General features: G+C 41.7%; 1 protein-coding gene across 1 annotated transcript; it reads left to right on the top strand.

The window, feature by feature from the left end:
- The first annotated feature begins 9,769 nt into the window (after positions 1 to 9,769).
- GADD45A (growth arrest and DNA damage inducible alpha) lies at positions 9,770 to 12,925 on the top strand. The gene is made up of 4 exons (XM_059375079.1): positions 9,770 to 10,026; positions 10,574 to 10,675; positions 10,928 to 11,165; positions 12,248 to 12,925. Exons 1-4 carry the CDS (start codon positions 9,983 to 9,985, stop codon positions 12,359 to 12,361), a joined length of 498 nt encoding a protein of 165 aa, XP_059231062.1. The 5' UTR covers positions 9,770 to 9,982; the 3' UTR covers positions 12,362 to 12,925.
- The last annotated feature ends 3,253 nt before the right edge of the window (positions 12,926 to 16,178 follow it).

Consider the following 16,178-nt stretch of genomic DNA (forward strand, 5'->3'; position numbering starts at 1 on the left):
CAGTTAGCTGTGGGGCCTTTGAGCTAGTAACTAGCTTCCCCATCTCCCAAAAGGCCCTATAGCTTCTTCAGCAATAAAATGAAGATAACTGTAGCCTCCTCAAAGAGGGTCATGACAGTCAAGTGATGTCATATAAATAAACATTTTATCCTAGTGCCAAGTGCATGATAAGCATTTAACAAATTTGCTGTTTTTATGAATAAATCACAAGTCGAGTTAGAAATGTTCTGAAACATCCCTGTGTAATTTGCTGTTACACACAGATTTCAGAAGAAAAATCTTCCAAAGAGATATACATGGGTTGAAATTTTGATTTCTCAGACCCCTGGAAACTGAGCTAATAAGGGTTTTTAGGTTAAACATTAGGTTATTTTTATAAACGAAAACTTAGAAAAGAGTGAAGAGGACTTGTCATGGATGATAAGAAGTAACTCGAGGAAAAGTAAATTGCAGAGTATTTCCAAGGTCCCGTGCTTATGGGCTCTCCTGGGCCAGAACCAAAGAAATCAGGATTTACATTGTGATTGGATGGAAGGCGGGTGTAGCTTTGGGATCACAGATGGACTTGTTTTGATAGTTTATGTAAAAGATATAAATCCAAACTTATAAAATAGAGGGTCTAGTTGCCAGGGATAATGAGAGACACGCCAAATTAACCAAACTTAATTCAAATGGTCATTAAGCAATGACCCCACCTGGTTTTCACTCGTTTTACCATCTGTTGTAGCTGTTTCTTTTCAGAAGGGAGAGTTCCCACTAGCTCCCAGGTGCGACCTGTTTATTAAGACACAGTGCCAAACCATACTCCGTAGCGTTTGGTAACCAGGCAATATATTAAGGTGAAGAAGGCAAGTTGTAACATAATCTCAACAAACTTATTGCAATGGGTTGAAATTTTTGAAAATTGATATCAAAAACAGAAGAATACAAATGTGTTTTTGATTCTTGACACAGATTACTTGGTGATTAAATTGGTCAGGCCCAGAAAAACATTTCTGTGGTGAAGTAAGATAGAAGTTTTTCAGTGGCTGTGGAAATTATAAAATAATTATAGAATAACAAAATTATTAAGCGAAAAGAAAATGCTACAGCTGGAAGTGCCTTACAGGACAAACTTCTTAGTTTCCAACTGTGACTAACGTGTGTCTCAGAGACTATGGGTTGAGCTGGGAGAGGGGATGAGAGGAGACTGAAACCTGCAGAACTCTACCTCCCCTACCCCAGCCCTCTCTGGCCACTGCAGCGAGAACACTTCTGCTTTTTTCTATCTATATGTAAGGATTGTGCCTACTCTTTGTTTTGGAGGGAGAATTCTAAAAAACATTTTTTTAAATAGTTGACAGATGGGGAAACTGAGGTATGGAGTGGGTGAGCAGCCTGCCTCATGTGCGTCATTCAGGCCACATTCTTAAAAGGACATCAAATTAGATTTGTGTTGGCTGTGCCTGCCAAGTAGCCACATAAATCTTAAATTTACAGCGTTATTTCAAAATTTCCCTAACATACAGATATAAAAGGTAGACAACCATATGAATCTATAAACAGGCCTTCTGGTATCTGATGGTGATGTTTTCCTAGAATAGGGAGGGATGGCTTGCCAAGGGTGGTGTTTTAGCTGAGAAAGCAAGCTTTCTGACACATTTCTGCTTAGTGGTCAGCGATGATAATACGCCCTCCCCCTCCTAGATCTGAAGGGCATGAGCTAGAACATATGGCAAAAATCCTTATAGGTCAACAGCAGAATGTTAAACACAATCCATCACTTTGCCACAAACTGATATGGTCCACAGAGCACAGGAGTAAAGTGTTCATAATGGGCAGCCAGATAACAGTCTGCTCACCACATTCTTTGGTTGCTAAAAAGGAGGCCACTTTGGACCTTTACAGTATAAAGTCAAACAGTAGCCAGAGTACTGTCAGACATCCTCCAAGACCAGCCATCCAGAAATGGGTGCTTCAAAAGACCAGGTCCTCGACCCTCTTTGAAAGATCAGTCTTAGAGGGTTTAATTGTAAATTATCTTGTTTAATACCTTCCAGATCTTGAGACTGACATTTCATTGCCAAAGTAAAAGAGAACCAAAGCAAAATGTAAAAATGTATATTATGTACAGAACAGATCTTACAGGCAATTTCAATTTATACTGGCAAAAATTTTCAGTGAATAGAGATTAAATGCTTATAAGCAAGCACTGATGTGTAAAAAAAAAAAAAAAAAAGAAAGGTAAAATTTTTAAATAGTAGAGAATGCTCTTTAAAATAAAAAAAAGAATGCTCTTATTTTCCTTTACCCTTTATTTCTTTTGTTTGCAGTGTCCTAAATGATATTCAGTTTCTTTAAGTTCATCTCCACTGTGTTTCTTGTATGTTGCTTCTATAACAAGACACCCAATCTTTGCCCTTTTAAATCTCCCACTTCAAAACTCACCTTCATAAAACCGTTCAAGGTCATTTTCCTCGTCATTATAATCTCTTTATGCTACATTAAAAGAACAAGACTTGAAGCTTGGTAATTAAGGACCTTTTAATCTATTGGGTTTTATATGTGTATACAGTACAGACTGGAAGAGGTCACAAATCCTCAGTTTACAAAATGAACCAGTTTATAGCTCCTAAAGAAAATATTTTAAAAATTTTCAGGCTGGGGGTAGAGAAAGTTTCTGGAAGAATATAGAACGCAGATAAAGATGCATAACCCTCTGTAGTTCAAAAATAGTGTTCGATCAAGATATCTTCCTTTCCAATATACAAGGAGACCAAAAGTTGATTTATAGCTTTAAGTTCTGTTCGCTAATTACATCTTTAAACCTGCACAACTTATTCATTCAACAATGTCTAATTTGATATTTATTGAGGGTCCACACTGTACCAGGCACTATTTTAACCACTTAGGGACCAACCAGTGAATAAAACAAATCCTACTGCATTGATTTTATACTGGGGGATTAGAGTAGGCTGAGGGGGTAGCTACATGATAGACAACACATAGAAGTAAGGCAAGGGAAACAAAAGCAAAAATGAACTATTGGGAGTTCATCAAGATAAAAACCTTCTGCATAGCAAAGGAAACAACAATCAGCCAAACTAAAAGGCAACCTATGGAACGGGAGAAGATATTTGCAAATGACATATCAGGTAAAGAGCTAGTATCCAAAATCTATAAAGAACTCAAACTCAACACCCAAAAAACAAAAAATACAGTCAGAGATCTCGGGCAGAAGACATGAATAGACCTTTCTCCAAAGAAGACATCCAAATGGCCAACAGGCACATGAAAAAAATGTTCCACATCACTCAGCATCAGGGAAATACAAGTCAAAACCACAGTGAGATGCCAGTCAGAATGGCTAAAATTAACAACTCAGGGAAACAACAGATGTTGGCAAGGATGAGGAGAAAGGGGAACCCTCTTATATTGTTGGTGGGAATGCAAACTGTTACAGCCATTCTGGAGAACAGTTCTGAGGTTCCTTAAAAAGCTAAAAATAGAGCTACCCTATGATCCAGCAATTTCACTATTAGGTATTTAGCCAAAAGATAAAAAATAGTGATTCAAAGGGGTACATGCACCCCAATATTTATGGCGGCAATGTCCACAGTAGCCAAACTGTGGAAAGAGACCAGATGTCCATCTACTGATGAATGAATAAAGAAGATGTGGGATACAAACACACACACACACACACAAATATATATATTTTATATATTAGAATATTACTCAGCCACCAAAAAGAATGAAATCTTGCCATTTGCAATGATGCGAATGGAACTAAAGGATATTATGCTAATTGAAATAAGTCAGCCAGAGAAAGACAAATACCGTATGATTTCACTCATAAGAAACAAAACAAAACAAAACAAAACAAACAATCAAACAAAAAAAGAAACAAAACAGATGAACATAGGGGAAGGGAAGGAAAAATAAAATAAGATAAAAATGGAAAGGGATGGGCACCTGGGTGGCTGAGTGGGTTAAGCCGCTGCCTTCGGCTCAGGTCATGATCCCAGGTCATGAGCTTTCTGCTCAGCAGGGGGCCTGCTTCCCTTCCTCTCTCTCTGCCTGCCTCTCTGCCTACTTGTGATCTCTCTCTCTGTCAAATAAATAAATAAAATATTAAAAAAAAAAATGGAAAGGGAGGCAAACCACAAAAGACTCTTAACTATATTGAACAAACAGGATTGCTAGAGGGGAGCTGGGTTGGGGGATGGGGTATTAAGGAGGTCACTTGATGTAATGAGCACTGGGTCTTGTATGCAACTGATGAATCTTAAATTCTACCCCTGAAGCTAATAATACATTATACGTTAACTAACTTAAATTTAAATAAAATCTATCAATCGATCTATCTATTAGAAAGTGATCAGGGATATAATTCGTTAAATAAAGAGGGAATAGAGTTTAGGAGATCAGTAATACTGGCTATTGAAACTTGAGGTCAGGGCAGGCCTCATTAAGGGGAGTGAACAATGTGGTTATCGGGAGAAAGAATATTTCAGGCAAGCAGACAGTACAAAGGCCCTGGGGCAAAAGGAAAGTCAGTGTGGCCAGAGGGGGATGAGCATGAGAGAGAATAGTAAAAGATGAGATGGAAGTAGGGATATGATATAATTTTTTTCATGACAGCTTTCTTGAGATATAATTCACATTCCATATAATCTACCTACATATGCTATTTAGTGGTTTTTAATATATTGTTCCAATTTTAGAATATGTGCTGCCAAAGCAAGCACAGTGGCTTTTAATATCTTAATAGAGTTGTGCAATTGTCACTACCATCAATATTAGAACATTTTTATCATGATGAATAGATTTTGTAGATTCTTGTAAGCCATAGTAAGCACCTTGGCTTTTACTCTCAGTGAAAAGAAGGTCCATTATAAGTTTGGGCCAGCGAATTGACTGTGATTTGACTTGCTATTTATAGAATCACTTTGGCTGCTGGACATGAGCAAAGGAAGGGCAAAAGCAAAGAGAGAGATCAGTTGTTGCAGTTATCCAGGTGGGAGATGATGGTGGTAGCAGTGGCAGCCCTGAGAAATGGTTGAATTATTTTTCATTTTGAGGTAAGCTGATAGGATCTGCTGACAGACTGGATGTGGGTTGTGAAGGAAAGAAGTCGAGGATGACACCATGGTTTGTAGGCTGAACAATGGGAAGGATGGAATTGCCATTGACCTATAGGAGGATAATCAGAAGGTCAACTTTTGTCATTTTAAGTTTGAGATGAGTATTGTATATGGAGACAGAGATGATGAGTAAGCCTGAGGTTCAAGAATGATGACAGGCCATATTGGAAGTTTATGTGGGAGACATCAGCATATAAATGTTTAAAGCCAGGGATGAGGTCGTTGTAAAAATGAGTATAGACAGAGAAGAGAAGAGGTCCAAGGATGGAGCTATTAAGAGATAGGAAGAAGAAAATTTTGCGATGAAGTGATGGGTGAAAAGAATTATCTCTTCTCTTTCAGAGATAGAAAATTCAGAATCCTTTTCAAGGTACCCGAACAAACTACCATTGGCCAGTTACCACCTCAGACCACCTATGTTCCTCAACCAGTGATTGGTCTACCATTCAGAGACATTCACAAAGAGACCATTCCTACTCTAATAGAAACCTTCTGACATTACTTCACTCAGTGAGGAGGTGAGGAATGGAGCGAGGGGGTTCTTGAAGAATGTTCTAATGAGTCTCTTCCCTTGATACCTCAACTGGCTTGCTCCTTCATAGCTGGTGAGATGGCAACAGGTGATGTCAACACAAGGTGTTTGGAGTAAGGCTCAAAGCAACAGCAGGACTCCACTCTCATGAATATTAATAACCGAAGAGAATTTGCATAGGGTAAGGATTTATTGAACACACAAGATGGCACTAAGGGGATTGAATTAGGTTTTGATGGTATATAACAAATTACCCAAAACTTCATGGTTTAAAACAACACTCATTTATTATTTCACAGTTTCTACAGGTTACAAGTTCAGGCAGAGCTCAGTTTGGCGCTCTTCTCAGAATTTTACAAGGCTAAAATCAGTGTTACTCAGGCCTACATTCTCCTCTGAATGATCAACTAGGGATGGATCCATTTCTAAACTCCCTCAGGTTGTTGGCAAAGTTAATTAGCTTGCCATTGTAGAATTCATGAAAATTGCTCCTTCAAACCAGTGATGGAGAATCTCTGATGCTTCTAGTCTCTCTTCAGAGAAGGCCTAAGCCCTCTCCTAAGGGTTTACATGATTAGGTCAGGTCCAACTAGTATAATCTCCCTTTCAATTAACTCAAAGTCAGCTGATTAGGGACCTAATTACATCTGCAATCCTTTCACCTTTGCCATAGAATGTAATACCATTGTGGATGTGTTAGTGCAACACCATTGCCATATTCAAGTGGTTAGAAACAAGGCATAGGTTCTGTCCACATTCAAGGGAAGAGGATTATACAAAGCTTTATACCAGGGGTTAGAGATCATGGAGGTCATCTTAGAATTTGCCTACCACAGTGATGGTCCAAGATGCTAAACATTTATGTTAAATTCAAATGGAAATATTGACCTAAAAACATCACACTTTTAGGTAACAGTAAATTTTGGCTGAATAATCTTCTCTGGGAGAAAAAAATGAACAAAATTCACAGCTGGACTTTAGAAACTAGCTTCACCAGACTTACACAAAAAATACATCAGAAACTGTATGATTTTTAATAAAATATAATAGCTATATAGTTATATTTATAAAACTATGTCACAACCTAATTGATCTTTAATATAAACAGTGATCCATCTAATACTGAAACAATAAGCATCATATTTCTTTTGGATGTTAAAGGACTAAGTTTTGCAAAAAAAAAAAAAGTTATTCTATACAACCAGTAGTAGGAAGACATGTATGATAAAAGGAAGAAAATTTCAAAAAGACTCTTAAAATACAAAGTAGGTAGCAGTACTAAGATAATTTAACTATTCTTAAGTACATTTTCATCTGGTTTCTGAATATAACCATTTGGCATCCTTACAAATATTACTACAGATCATTCCAGTCCTGTGCAGTTGAAGTACTGGGGGTAGTTTTTAAAATGATCTCACATATCAAGAGTTATTTTTACAAATATGTATACATGCATATTCTATCCTGATCTAGGGAAATTCCTTTGGTCTGTCATTGGATAGCAACATCCCCTAGGACTAATAAGTGTTTATGAAATAAATCATCTGTGTTCAATCATCATCAACATATAACTGTAATCTGGCTGTAGTGAAATGGCAGCCTCCACTTTCAGCCAAGAGGACCACTTTGGAAGATAATCACTGATGAAACATTCTAGGTAGACTCAGCAGTGAGGGGAAATGATATAACACATCTGAGTCAGAAAGTATGACAAGTGAATATTTTTGAATACTGGAAAGCTAGGCTTATCTCACAGAGAACAACCCCACAACACTTGAACAAATTACCTTCCCATGAGGCCAAATACGGCATGAAATACAGTTTTAGAGTGAGGGTCTATGCCTATATTAAGAAATAACCACTTTATACCACATTTTCACTGTATATAGTTGACTTGAGAGGGGCATTATTAGGGCCATGGTTCATTTGAATTGGCGTAAACAATACACGGGTTCTACAGTCCTACAGCTTCCGTTCAGATGACTAAAGTCATGGGACTTTCAGCATAGCTAGCTGATGACAGTGCACACTATTTTGTCCCAAAATCCAATCCAAGCATGGGCATACCAATTAGATGGCAAGCACTTTAAAGGCAAAGGATCAGGAATTGTATAGTTCTTGGTATATAGTATGACATCAAAGAAACATTTTTGAATTAAGGTTACAGGTGTAATATCTTAGAGACGATTCATGCACTGCACAGGACTGCAGGATCCTGAGATCTCGTTCAGCTCTCAGATTCTATTCAACTTAATAAACACTGACTGTTCTGTTAAATGCAGAAATTGTACAAGATGCTGAGAACACCACATTCATGAAGTCACAGTCCCTGCTATCAAGAACTCACACAATTCCCTAATTCTTTGTGAGCCTGCTGTGATCACATTTTCTTCCAAAGAACCTGTAAGAAATACCTAGTGGATAGAAACTTGGAGTTTCACAGAACACAGTTCAACAATTTTCAAATGATGACTCAGGCCATACTGTATAATTCATGTTTTGTTTGCACAACTGAAACTATTTCAGCACCCTCCAAAAATTCAACTTTAAGGAATTCTTTAACAAAGGCATCACATGTTAGGATTTAGGGCACAGATATGAAATACACATGCATCCTTGGGTAAATTATACATTGGCCACGACCATTCCTTTACTCAAACGTTGCCCCTTGCTGACAATGCAGTTAAGGATTAAGTGCAAAATGTCAGCTCAAATAAATGAGCCAGAAAACCAACATATCACTTTTCTTTTCCACTAAATTAGGATCAAGAGAGCTGGAGAATATTTTGCCTAGAATGATACAAACATTCAGGTGCAAAAACTCCTATGCACCTTGCAAAAAATTACTTCTTTGACCTCTGGCTGTACAGAGACCTTAGTAATGCAAGCAAGGTTTTGAATGAGAGTGTATGGAGGCATTTTCACCACATTTGGTGACTTCAAAAGGTTTAAGACATGTTTTTGCATTTATTGCATATACTCATAAAACAAAGGTGAGAACTTTCAACTTATTAAGTCAAAGTCTATATACTGAAGTTTGCCTCTCAGAAATGTGTAACTTCTGCTTGCTTTCCACCCCCATGTTGCCATTATCTCAAAGGTGAAATTTTAGCATATGACTAAAAGGTCCTATAGCTGCAGCTTCATGATTCAGCATCTAACATCAATAATTCACAGTGAGATCATAGGCTCTCTGTGGAAGGTAGTGACATACTTGCCTTATGAAAGGAAGCTTAGGGCGTATTGAGAGTATTTTAAGTTTAGACGTGTGTGGATGTCAGACATTTGTCTCTTAGCTGGTGCGGTGCAGAAGGATCCTCCTTTGGGAAAAGCTCTCTGAGAAAGGTGAATCTGCAAGGCTAGGATACACACATGTGGTAACCAGCTCCTCGCGAACATGGTTTTCCAGAGTTACCCTCGGCAGGTGGGAAGGCTTTCTGCTTTGTGTGGAAAAGATTCCAACTTGGTTCCGTGCCATCACCAAACACAAATGTGTTGATTTTTCTTTTTTGAGCTTCCAACCCTTGCAACCTTCCAAAAATAAATCAAACCAGCCATCAGGGCACCGAAATAATACTACCACTAATAAGCAGCTTTGCCTAGACTTACACAAACAACACTTCTGAGGTAAACTTTGCCCCAGAGGTCTGAAACACTCTTTTTATGTAACCTGCTTACTAATAATTACTAGACTTGGGTGCATTCGCCCTGGAAATACATTTTAATAGCAACCCCTAAAAACAAAGGACATGAAACTACCATAAAAAATGTGCACCAACTAGAAAAACACTTGGCAGCCTGCTCCGGCCTCAAGTGGAAGACACCCCCTCTCCCCCGCCGCGGCGAAGACCCCCCACCTTCCTACCCGCCACTCCAACAGGGTAAGAGTCTGCTCGCGACCCCGCCCTCCGCGATCCCTGCACCGCCCCCGCCCCCTAAACTCGCCTTCCGCCTGGCTCCACCCCCTTCCGCTCCTCTCCCCACGGTTCCAGGGGCTAGGGTCAAATTGTCGGCTCAGGCTTATTTGCATAACCCAATGGCTGTGTATATGCAAATGAGGCGGGTGGTGGTTGGCTGGAGGTTAGCCGGATAACTCCGGCGAGCGGGGCCTTTGTCCTTCAGTGGCTGTGAGGCAGCTGCCGGTAGGGAGGCGAGGGGTGGCGGCGGGCGAGCGTGTGGGGCGGGAGGACCGGCTGGACGACGCTGAGGCGGCGGGCGCTGGAGGAGCCTGTGAGGGAGTGCAGAGAGCAGGCGCCCGAGCGCCCACAGTGGCAGGAGCAGCCGGCACGCCGCTCTCTCTCTGTGGGGGACCCGCAGTTGCAATATGACTTTGGAGGAATTCTCGGCTGGAGAGCAGAAGACTGAAAGGTAAGGCGGCCGGAGCCTCTCCCGGAACTCCTTCTCGCCCACTGCGCGCACCGCAGCGCGTCCCGGCTGTGCAAGGTTTGCCGGCGAGCGAGCGGCTGAAAGTTTGCAGAGGCACCTCCCGCCCGTCTCTCTTGGGAACCTTCCCAGAGGCGCCGGTGGACGGAAGGAGCGTGCCCCCTAACCCGGCCGAGCCCCTCTGGGCCTCGGCAAAGGGCAGAAGGCACCGTCCCTGCCCCCTGCGGCCCCTGCGGCTGGCAGCCTGTGGCTGCGCCCAGCGCCAGGGACTGACTGGCAGCGCCCGCGGGGGAGGGTGGCGGGTGGCCCTGTCGGGGCTTTTCGCAGGCCTCCTGGCCTCTGGGCTTGCGAGGGGTCACGGGGGTGCGGGGTGCGGGTGACCGGGCCGGGGGAGGCTTGGCGTTTGCAGAAACCCAGCGGCGCGGCGGCGCACGGACTCGGGAGGAAGGGTCGCGGTGCCGGGTGAGGGGGCGGCGATGGCCCCGAAGGGACCTGGGCTGACGGGACCCCCTTTGCTCTCGTTCGCGGATAGGATGGATAAGGTGGGCGATGCCCTCGAGGAAGTGCTCAGCAAAGCCCTGAGTCAGCGCACCATCACCGTCGGGGTGTACGAGGCGGCCAAGCTGCTCAACGTGTAAGTGGGGCCCTCTCGCGTCTCCCGTGGCACCCCTTCCCGCCCCAGCCGGGAGGCGACGTCGCGGAGAACCCCTCGCCCTGCCGCGCAGTTTCCTGAGGCTTCCCATCTGCCTCTCGGCCCCCTGCCCCGGAGGTGGGGTGCGGGGAGCGAGCAGGCCGGGGCGCGACCTCGGGGCCCTGGCGAGTGTTGCGGGCGTCTACGCAGACGGGTGGTGCCTCTGCGCTCACCCGCCCCTCCCGCTGCCTTCAGCGACCCCGATAACGTGGTGCTGTGTCTGCTGGCTGCGGACGAGGACGACGACAGGGATGTGGCTCTGCAGATCCACTTCACCCTGATCCAGGCGTTCTGCTGCGAGAACGACATCAACATCCTGCGCGTCAGCAACCCGGGCCGACTGGCCGAGCTCCTGCTCCTGGAGACGGACGCCAGCCCAGCCTCGAGCGAGGGCGCTGAGCAGCCCCCGGACCTGCACTGCGTCCTGGTGACGGTAAGCGAAAGGGGTCTGCAGGCCCATCCCAGTTAAGAGTCCTGGAGGGAAGTGAGCCGAGGGTTGAGAGTCGCCTGACTGCAGATCTGCAGTGAGGGGGAGGGCTGGAGCGTGGCTGCCTTTGCTCCATTAGAGCGTGGCTGGACTTTCAGCCGAGATGTGCTGGTTTCATCATCAGGATTTTCTCTGGTACAGAACATGTCTAAGCACGTTGGAGGCTGCCAGCAGCGGAAGAGATCCTTGTGAGTCAGCACTGTCAGCCCAGCTACTCCCTACCTACATCTGCACTACCTCCCGTGACTAATTCCTTTAGTAGGGCAGATTAGATAAAGCCAAATAAATTCCTGGCTCACCCTCATTAAGGAGTCAGTCAGCTTCATTCTCCACCACTCAAAGTTAAAAATAGAAATGGTGTAGGAGACAGACCTTATTAATTCCCTAGAAATACATTAAGAGGGTGGAGTGAGAATTTTTTCTTTGCAATTGTGCCTTTTTTAATGGACACTTTTTTTCTGATAAAAGCCTTTGATAGGTAAATTACTTGTGTTTCCAAAGGTAAATGTGATAGCCTTGTCTTTTATAGTTCACTACCTTTTGGCTGGTCTAGTTAAGTGGCAGCCCAATCATTTTGCTACTCCCGGAAAATTACTACTCTGTCTTTAGGGAGGATATCAAGCGGCAGCTTTTGTTAACTGTTACGTAGCTCTCATCTCACTGTACACAGAGCATGGAAATATGTCTCAGAGCTGTTTCACTCAGGTGTCTTACACAGGACAAACCTGTGAATGATACTGTCATGCAAAACTAAGTAAGTCTCATGCAACCATATGTATATGGTTCGGAGGGTTGCATGTGTTCATCCTTTCAGAGTATGGGTTAGTGGAGAATTACCCTTAATGATTCTGCAGGAAACCAGCTACCTAGAAGAAAGTTTATTTTTTACGGTTGTAACTAGTCTGTATGTCACACAGCCAAAGTAAAGAATGTTCAAGAGGAAGTTGTTTTCCTCTTGACATGAGTGTCATTATTAGCAGATGCTGATTTTTTTAAATAGTAAATTTATTTTCCTCATTTGTTTCCAGAATCCACATTCATCACAGTGGAAGGATCCTGCCCTAAGTCAACTTATTTGTTTTTGCCGGGAAAGTCGCTACATGGATCAGTGGGTTCCAGTGATTAATCTCCCTGAACGATGATGGCATCTGAATGAAAATAACTGAACCAAATTGCACTGAAGTTTTGAAATACCTTTGTAGTTACTCAAGCAGTTACTCCCTACACTGATGCAAGGATTACAGAAACTGATGTCAAGGGGCTGAGTGAGTTCAACTACATGTTCCGGGGGCCAGAGCAAGATGACTCTGCAGATGGAAAGAGGTGAAAATGAAGAAGGAAGGTGTGTTGCAACAAATACAAGTCAAAAGGAACAAAAAATTACAAAGAACCATGCAGGAAGGAAAACAAACTATGTATTAATTTAGGATGGTTGAGTTACATTTACATAAACCAAATGTGCTTTGTTAAAGTTCAAATGTGCTGCAGTAGTTTGGGTATTTTTGGTTTATATGCCCTCAAGTAAAAGAAAAGCAGAAAGGGTTAATCATATTTTAAAACCATATTTTATTGTATTTTGATGAGATGTTAAATTCTCAAAGTTTTATTATAAATTGTACTAAGTTATTTTATGACATGAAAAGTTATTTATGCTATAAATTTTTTGAAACACAATACCTACAATAAACTGGTATGGAATAATTGCATCATTTCTTAATGTGTGCTTTTGTTTCTTTTAACTTGGAATGTATCTTAAATTTTTTTATATGGAAAAATTAAAAACCCTTCTGAAATCATGTATCTACAGTATATGTGTCTATCTCTCTATATAGGTAGAGACCTGCATGTGTCATGTATCTGTTTTTTCCACTTTTATGCATTTGGGCTGGACATGGCATAATTTTATTTCTTAGTCTTTATTTAAACAGACATCTTACTGTGCCTTACTCTACACTATGTCCAAAGTCCAAAAGCCAAAGCTCATTTAAGAAGCGTTAGGGTTGCAGTTCAGGAAAGAAGTGTTTGAGATTTCACTTGCAACATTGGAATAATTACCATGCAGTGACATTAATGTCATAGTAAGAATATATGCAGAATGCTAAGGAAGCAAAAGTGACCAAAGTTACCTGCAAGAGCAGGTCATTTTACATGGTCTTCGAACTCAGGTTTCACTTCCCCAGCTAGAGAGGAAAAGGATGTTGCTGGCAGTGACCCTGGTTTGTGCAAAGGCAGGTTCCCTGAAAGACCCACCCTGGTTCAGGGAACAAAGGGTGATTCTGTGTGCCTCTGGGGTGGAAGAGAAGGGAGAGATAAGGTGAAAAAAGGGGGTGGGGATTAGGCCCAGACTCTGAAGGGCATTAGGGCTTCCTTCTGTAAACTCTGGGGATTCGGCAGAGGCCTTCACAAGGGGAGTGACGTGATCAGTGTTCTGGGAAGATAACTTCAGGACCCATGAAAGAGAGATTACTGGGATAAGAGGCTGGAGGTGACGCCAATCAGGAAGTGACTGGACCAGGCCAAGGCTGTGCAGTTTGCAGACCATGTTTAAGGAACAAACAGGGAAGTGGCCTGGCAAAGAACTCCCGTGCCCCTCTTCTCTCTAGAGCTGTATGTCTTCCAGCTGCACGTTTCCGCTGTGGTTTCAAGGGGTCTGGTTGGATTCGATGAGAGAGATGGAAGAAAAGAGCAAAAATGAAAGGCTTTAGCAGAACAATCCCCTCTTAGTTGGAAGTCACTTGATAATTAACTGTAACAATCTCCTCTAGGTATATAGCCAAAGAAAGCAAAAAATGCCTACTGAGGAGAAGCCTAACATAGATTTTTTTTTCTTTCTTTTTTTTTGGCCTAATTGGCAAATGGCACCCCTCCCCCACGGCTCCCCCCACCATGTGTCTCCCATCCTTGTCATGAGTACAGGTCATTAGGAAAAGATAGAAGTCAGGAGAGAAAACCAAACCAACTGATAGTAATACAAAGCTCCAAGTTTCTGCATCTTCCGAATAACACAGGCCCAAGAAGCACTTCACCTCACAGTTAAATTTCTGTTTTTCCACATCTGCCAGAAATGTGGGTTGTTAGGCTTTAAGCTCATTGTATTTTATTCAAGCTGGTGCCTGATCCAAAACATAACCGGTACTTAACCTTTGTTTTACCAAAAGATGGGGAGAGCAGTGGGTTTTGAATAGAATGTTCTTACCTTCTTTAGTAAGGATTTTCAATCCTCTTCTACAGTTGCTTGACTGAAAACCCTTGCAAAACTGAGTGAATTAAGCCAAGAACACAGAGAAGAAAGCAGCCATATTGCTAGTTGTGAAGATCATCATTAGTTCTTCTGCATCTCCTTCCCCTCAGCTATAAAATGGGAGGTAAATGACCCAGAATTGTCACTCTACAAAATGTCTTTGGTGATTCTACAATTGTCTTCTGCAAAACTATAAAACTAAAGCTAAGGGCTAATGTCTGGTTCATAATGGTAGCCGAGGATTTAGCACACTTCTCAGCAAGCGGTAGGTATTGAATTAATACTTGTTGGTTCAATGAATGAGAAGTAATGAATGCAAATGAGCTGGCACGTGATGGGTGCTCAGTTACAGTCTATCCCTAAAATGCAGGCGAAGGCAATCGGGTTTCTCTGATGCTTTAAAACGCAATATAAATCTATTAATTTTGAGAAAGGAGTTTCAAACCTTTCTTCTATATTCATAGTGCTTAGAGATGGGAAGCGGTAGTATCCATTCTTCAGATTGTTTTGTTTCAGGAAGAGCCCAATACTTAATGCAAAACTGTTATCTGGGGTTTTAAGTTGTAACTTTTGCTTTTCTTTCCTGACTGACCATAACACAAAGTTAACATGGCATTGAAAAACCCAGCCGTGAAGCAGTTAATTGTACACAAGTGTGCAATTACCTGGGCAACTTCTACCTCTAATTGATGTTAATATTCTTCAGTCATTGCCTTAAATGCTACTAAGCCTACTTCTTGCAAGTAGGTGGAAATGTTACAACAAGAACAAAAATCCCTTCATCTACCTAAGGTGTGTTGTATTTGGAAAATACCTACTTTTTCACCGACAACTTCACCCCAGTGTTGTAAATACCCTTGCCTCCTCCTTTTACAATTAACCAAGGCCTTAGTAAGTTAAACTTCTATAATAAAAGGACTCATGAAGATAACTAATCTCCTGTGATACATATATTACTTCCCAATTAAATAAAAAAAGCATTCTTTCTAGGAAAGAGCATTTGTATACTATCAACTGGAAACATTTCCAAAGCATCTTTTGTGATGCTTTATTGTAACCCTTGTGAAATCCTGGTTTCCTCAATTTTCAACTATATAAGTTAAATTTTATTCTTTTCCATGTGGTAAAAGGCTGCAAGCAGTGAGATATGTTTCTTTCAAATGAACCAAACTCTCAGTGGCATGATTTAACATGGGGCCATCATCCCTCAAATGGAATTGAAGCTTTTTTCTTTCTTTTTAACAATCCTTAGGAAAACACAAGAAACTCTGTGAAAAATGAAAACCACCAAGAAATATTTAGTGAGTGCTTATTATGAGCAAGGAGCTATGCTGGTTATATTGAAGTGTGCAAAAATCAATCAATCAATCAATCAGGCAAGTTCTCTGGCCTCAGGGAGCCCCAAGCAATGAGACATGGACATCGGTAGATATAATCCAAAGCAAAAAATGCCCAGTAACAGATGAAAGGCCCAGTGAACTACTAATGGGAGTTCAAATCTTAGAAATCTCTGGAGGGCATAGGGGATGGCATAGGAAGGAAAGGTAGGAAGCTCTTTGATCAGAAGTGAGCATTGTATTTTGCAAACCACAGAAATTACTTAATTGATTGACAATTGAATATAATTCTGCTAGGAGCTATAGAGATTACATAAGATGTAGCCAATGGGAGCATATATATATATATATACCATATATATATATATATATATATATATA

Source organism: Mustela nigripes, chromosome 14 (assembly GCF_022355385.1).
Source record: "Mustela nigripes isolate SB6536 chromosome 14, MUSNIG.SB6536, whole genome shotgun sequence".
NCBI lineage: Eukaryota > Metazoa > Chordata > Mammalia > Carnivora > Mustelidae > Mustela > Mustela nigripes.

What these genes read in the sequence shown, in the direction of transcription:
- GADD45A (XM_059375079.1), top strand. Translation starts at nt 9,983, where the DNA reads ATGACTTTGGAGGAATTCTCGGCTGGAGAGCAGAAGACTGAAAG. An exon ending in GCGGCCAAGCTGCTCAACGT is followed by an intron (nt 10,676 to 10,927) that starts GTAAGTGGGGCC and finishes CGCTGCCTTCAG; the next exon opens with CGACCCCGATAACGTGGTGC. An exon ending in TGCACTGCGTCCTGGTGACG is followed by an intron (nt 11,166 to 12,247) that starts GTAAGCGAAAGG and finishes ATTTGTTTCCAG; the next exon opens with AATCCACATTCATCACAGTG.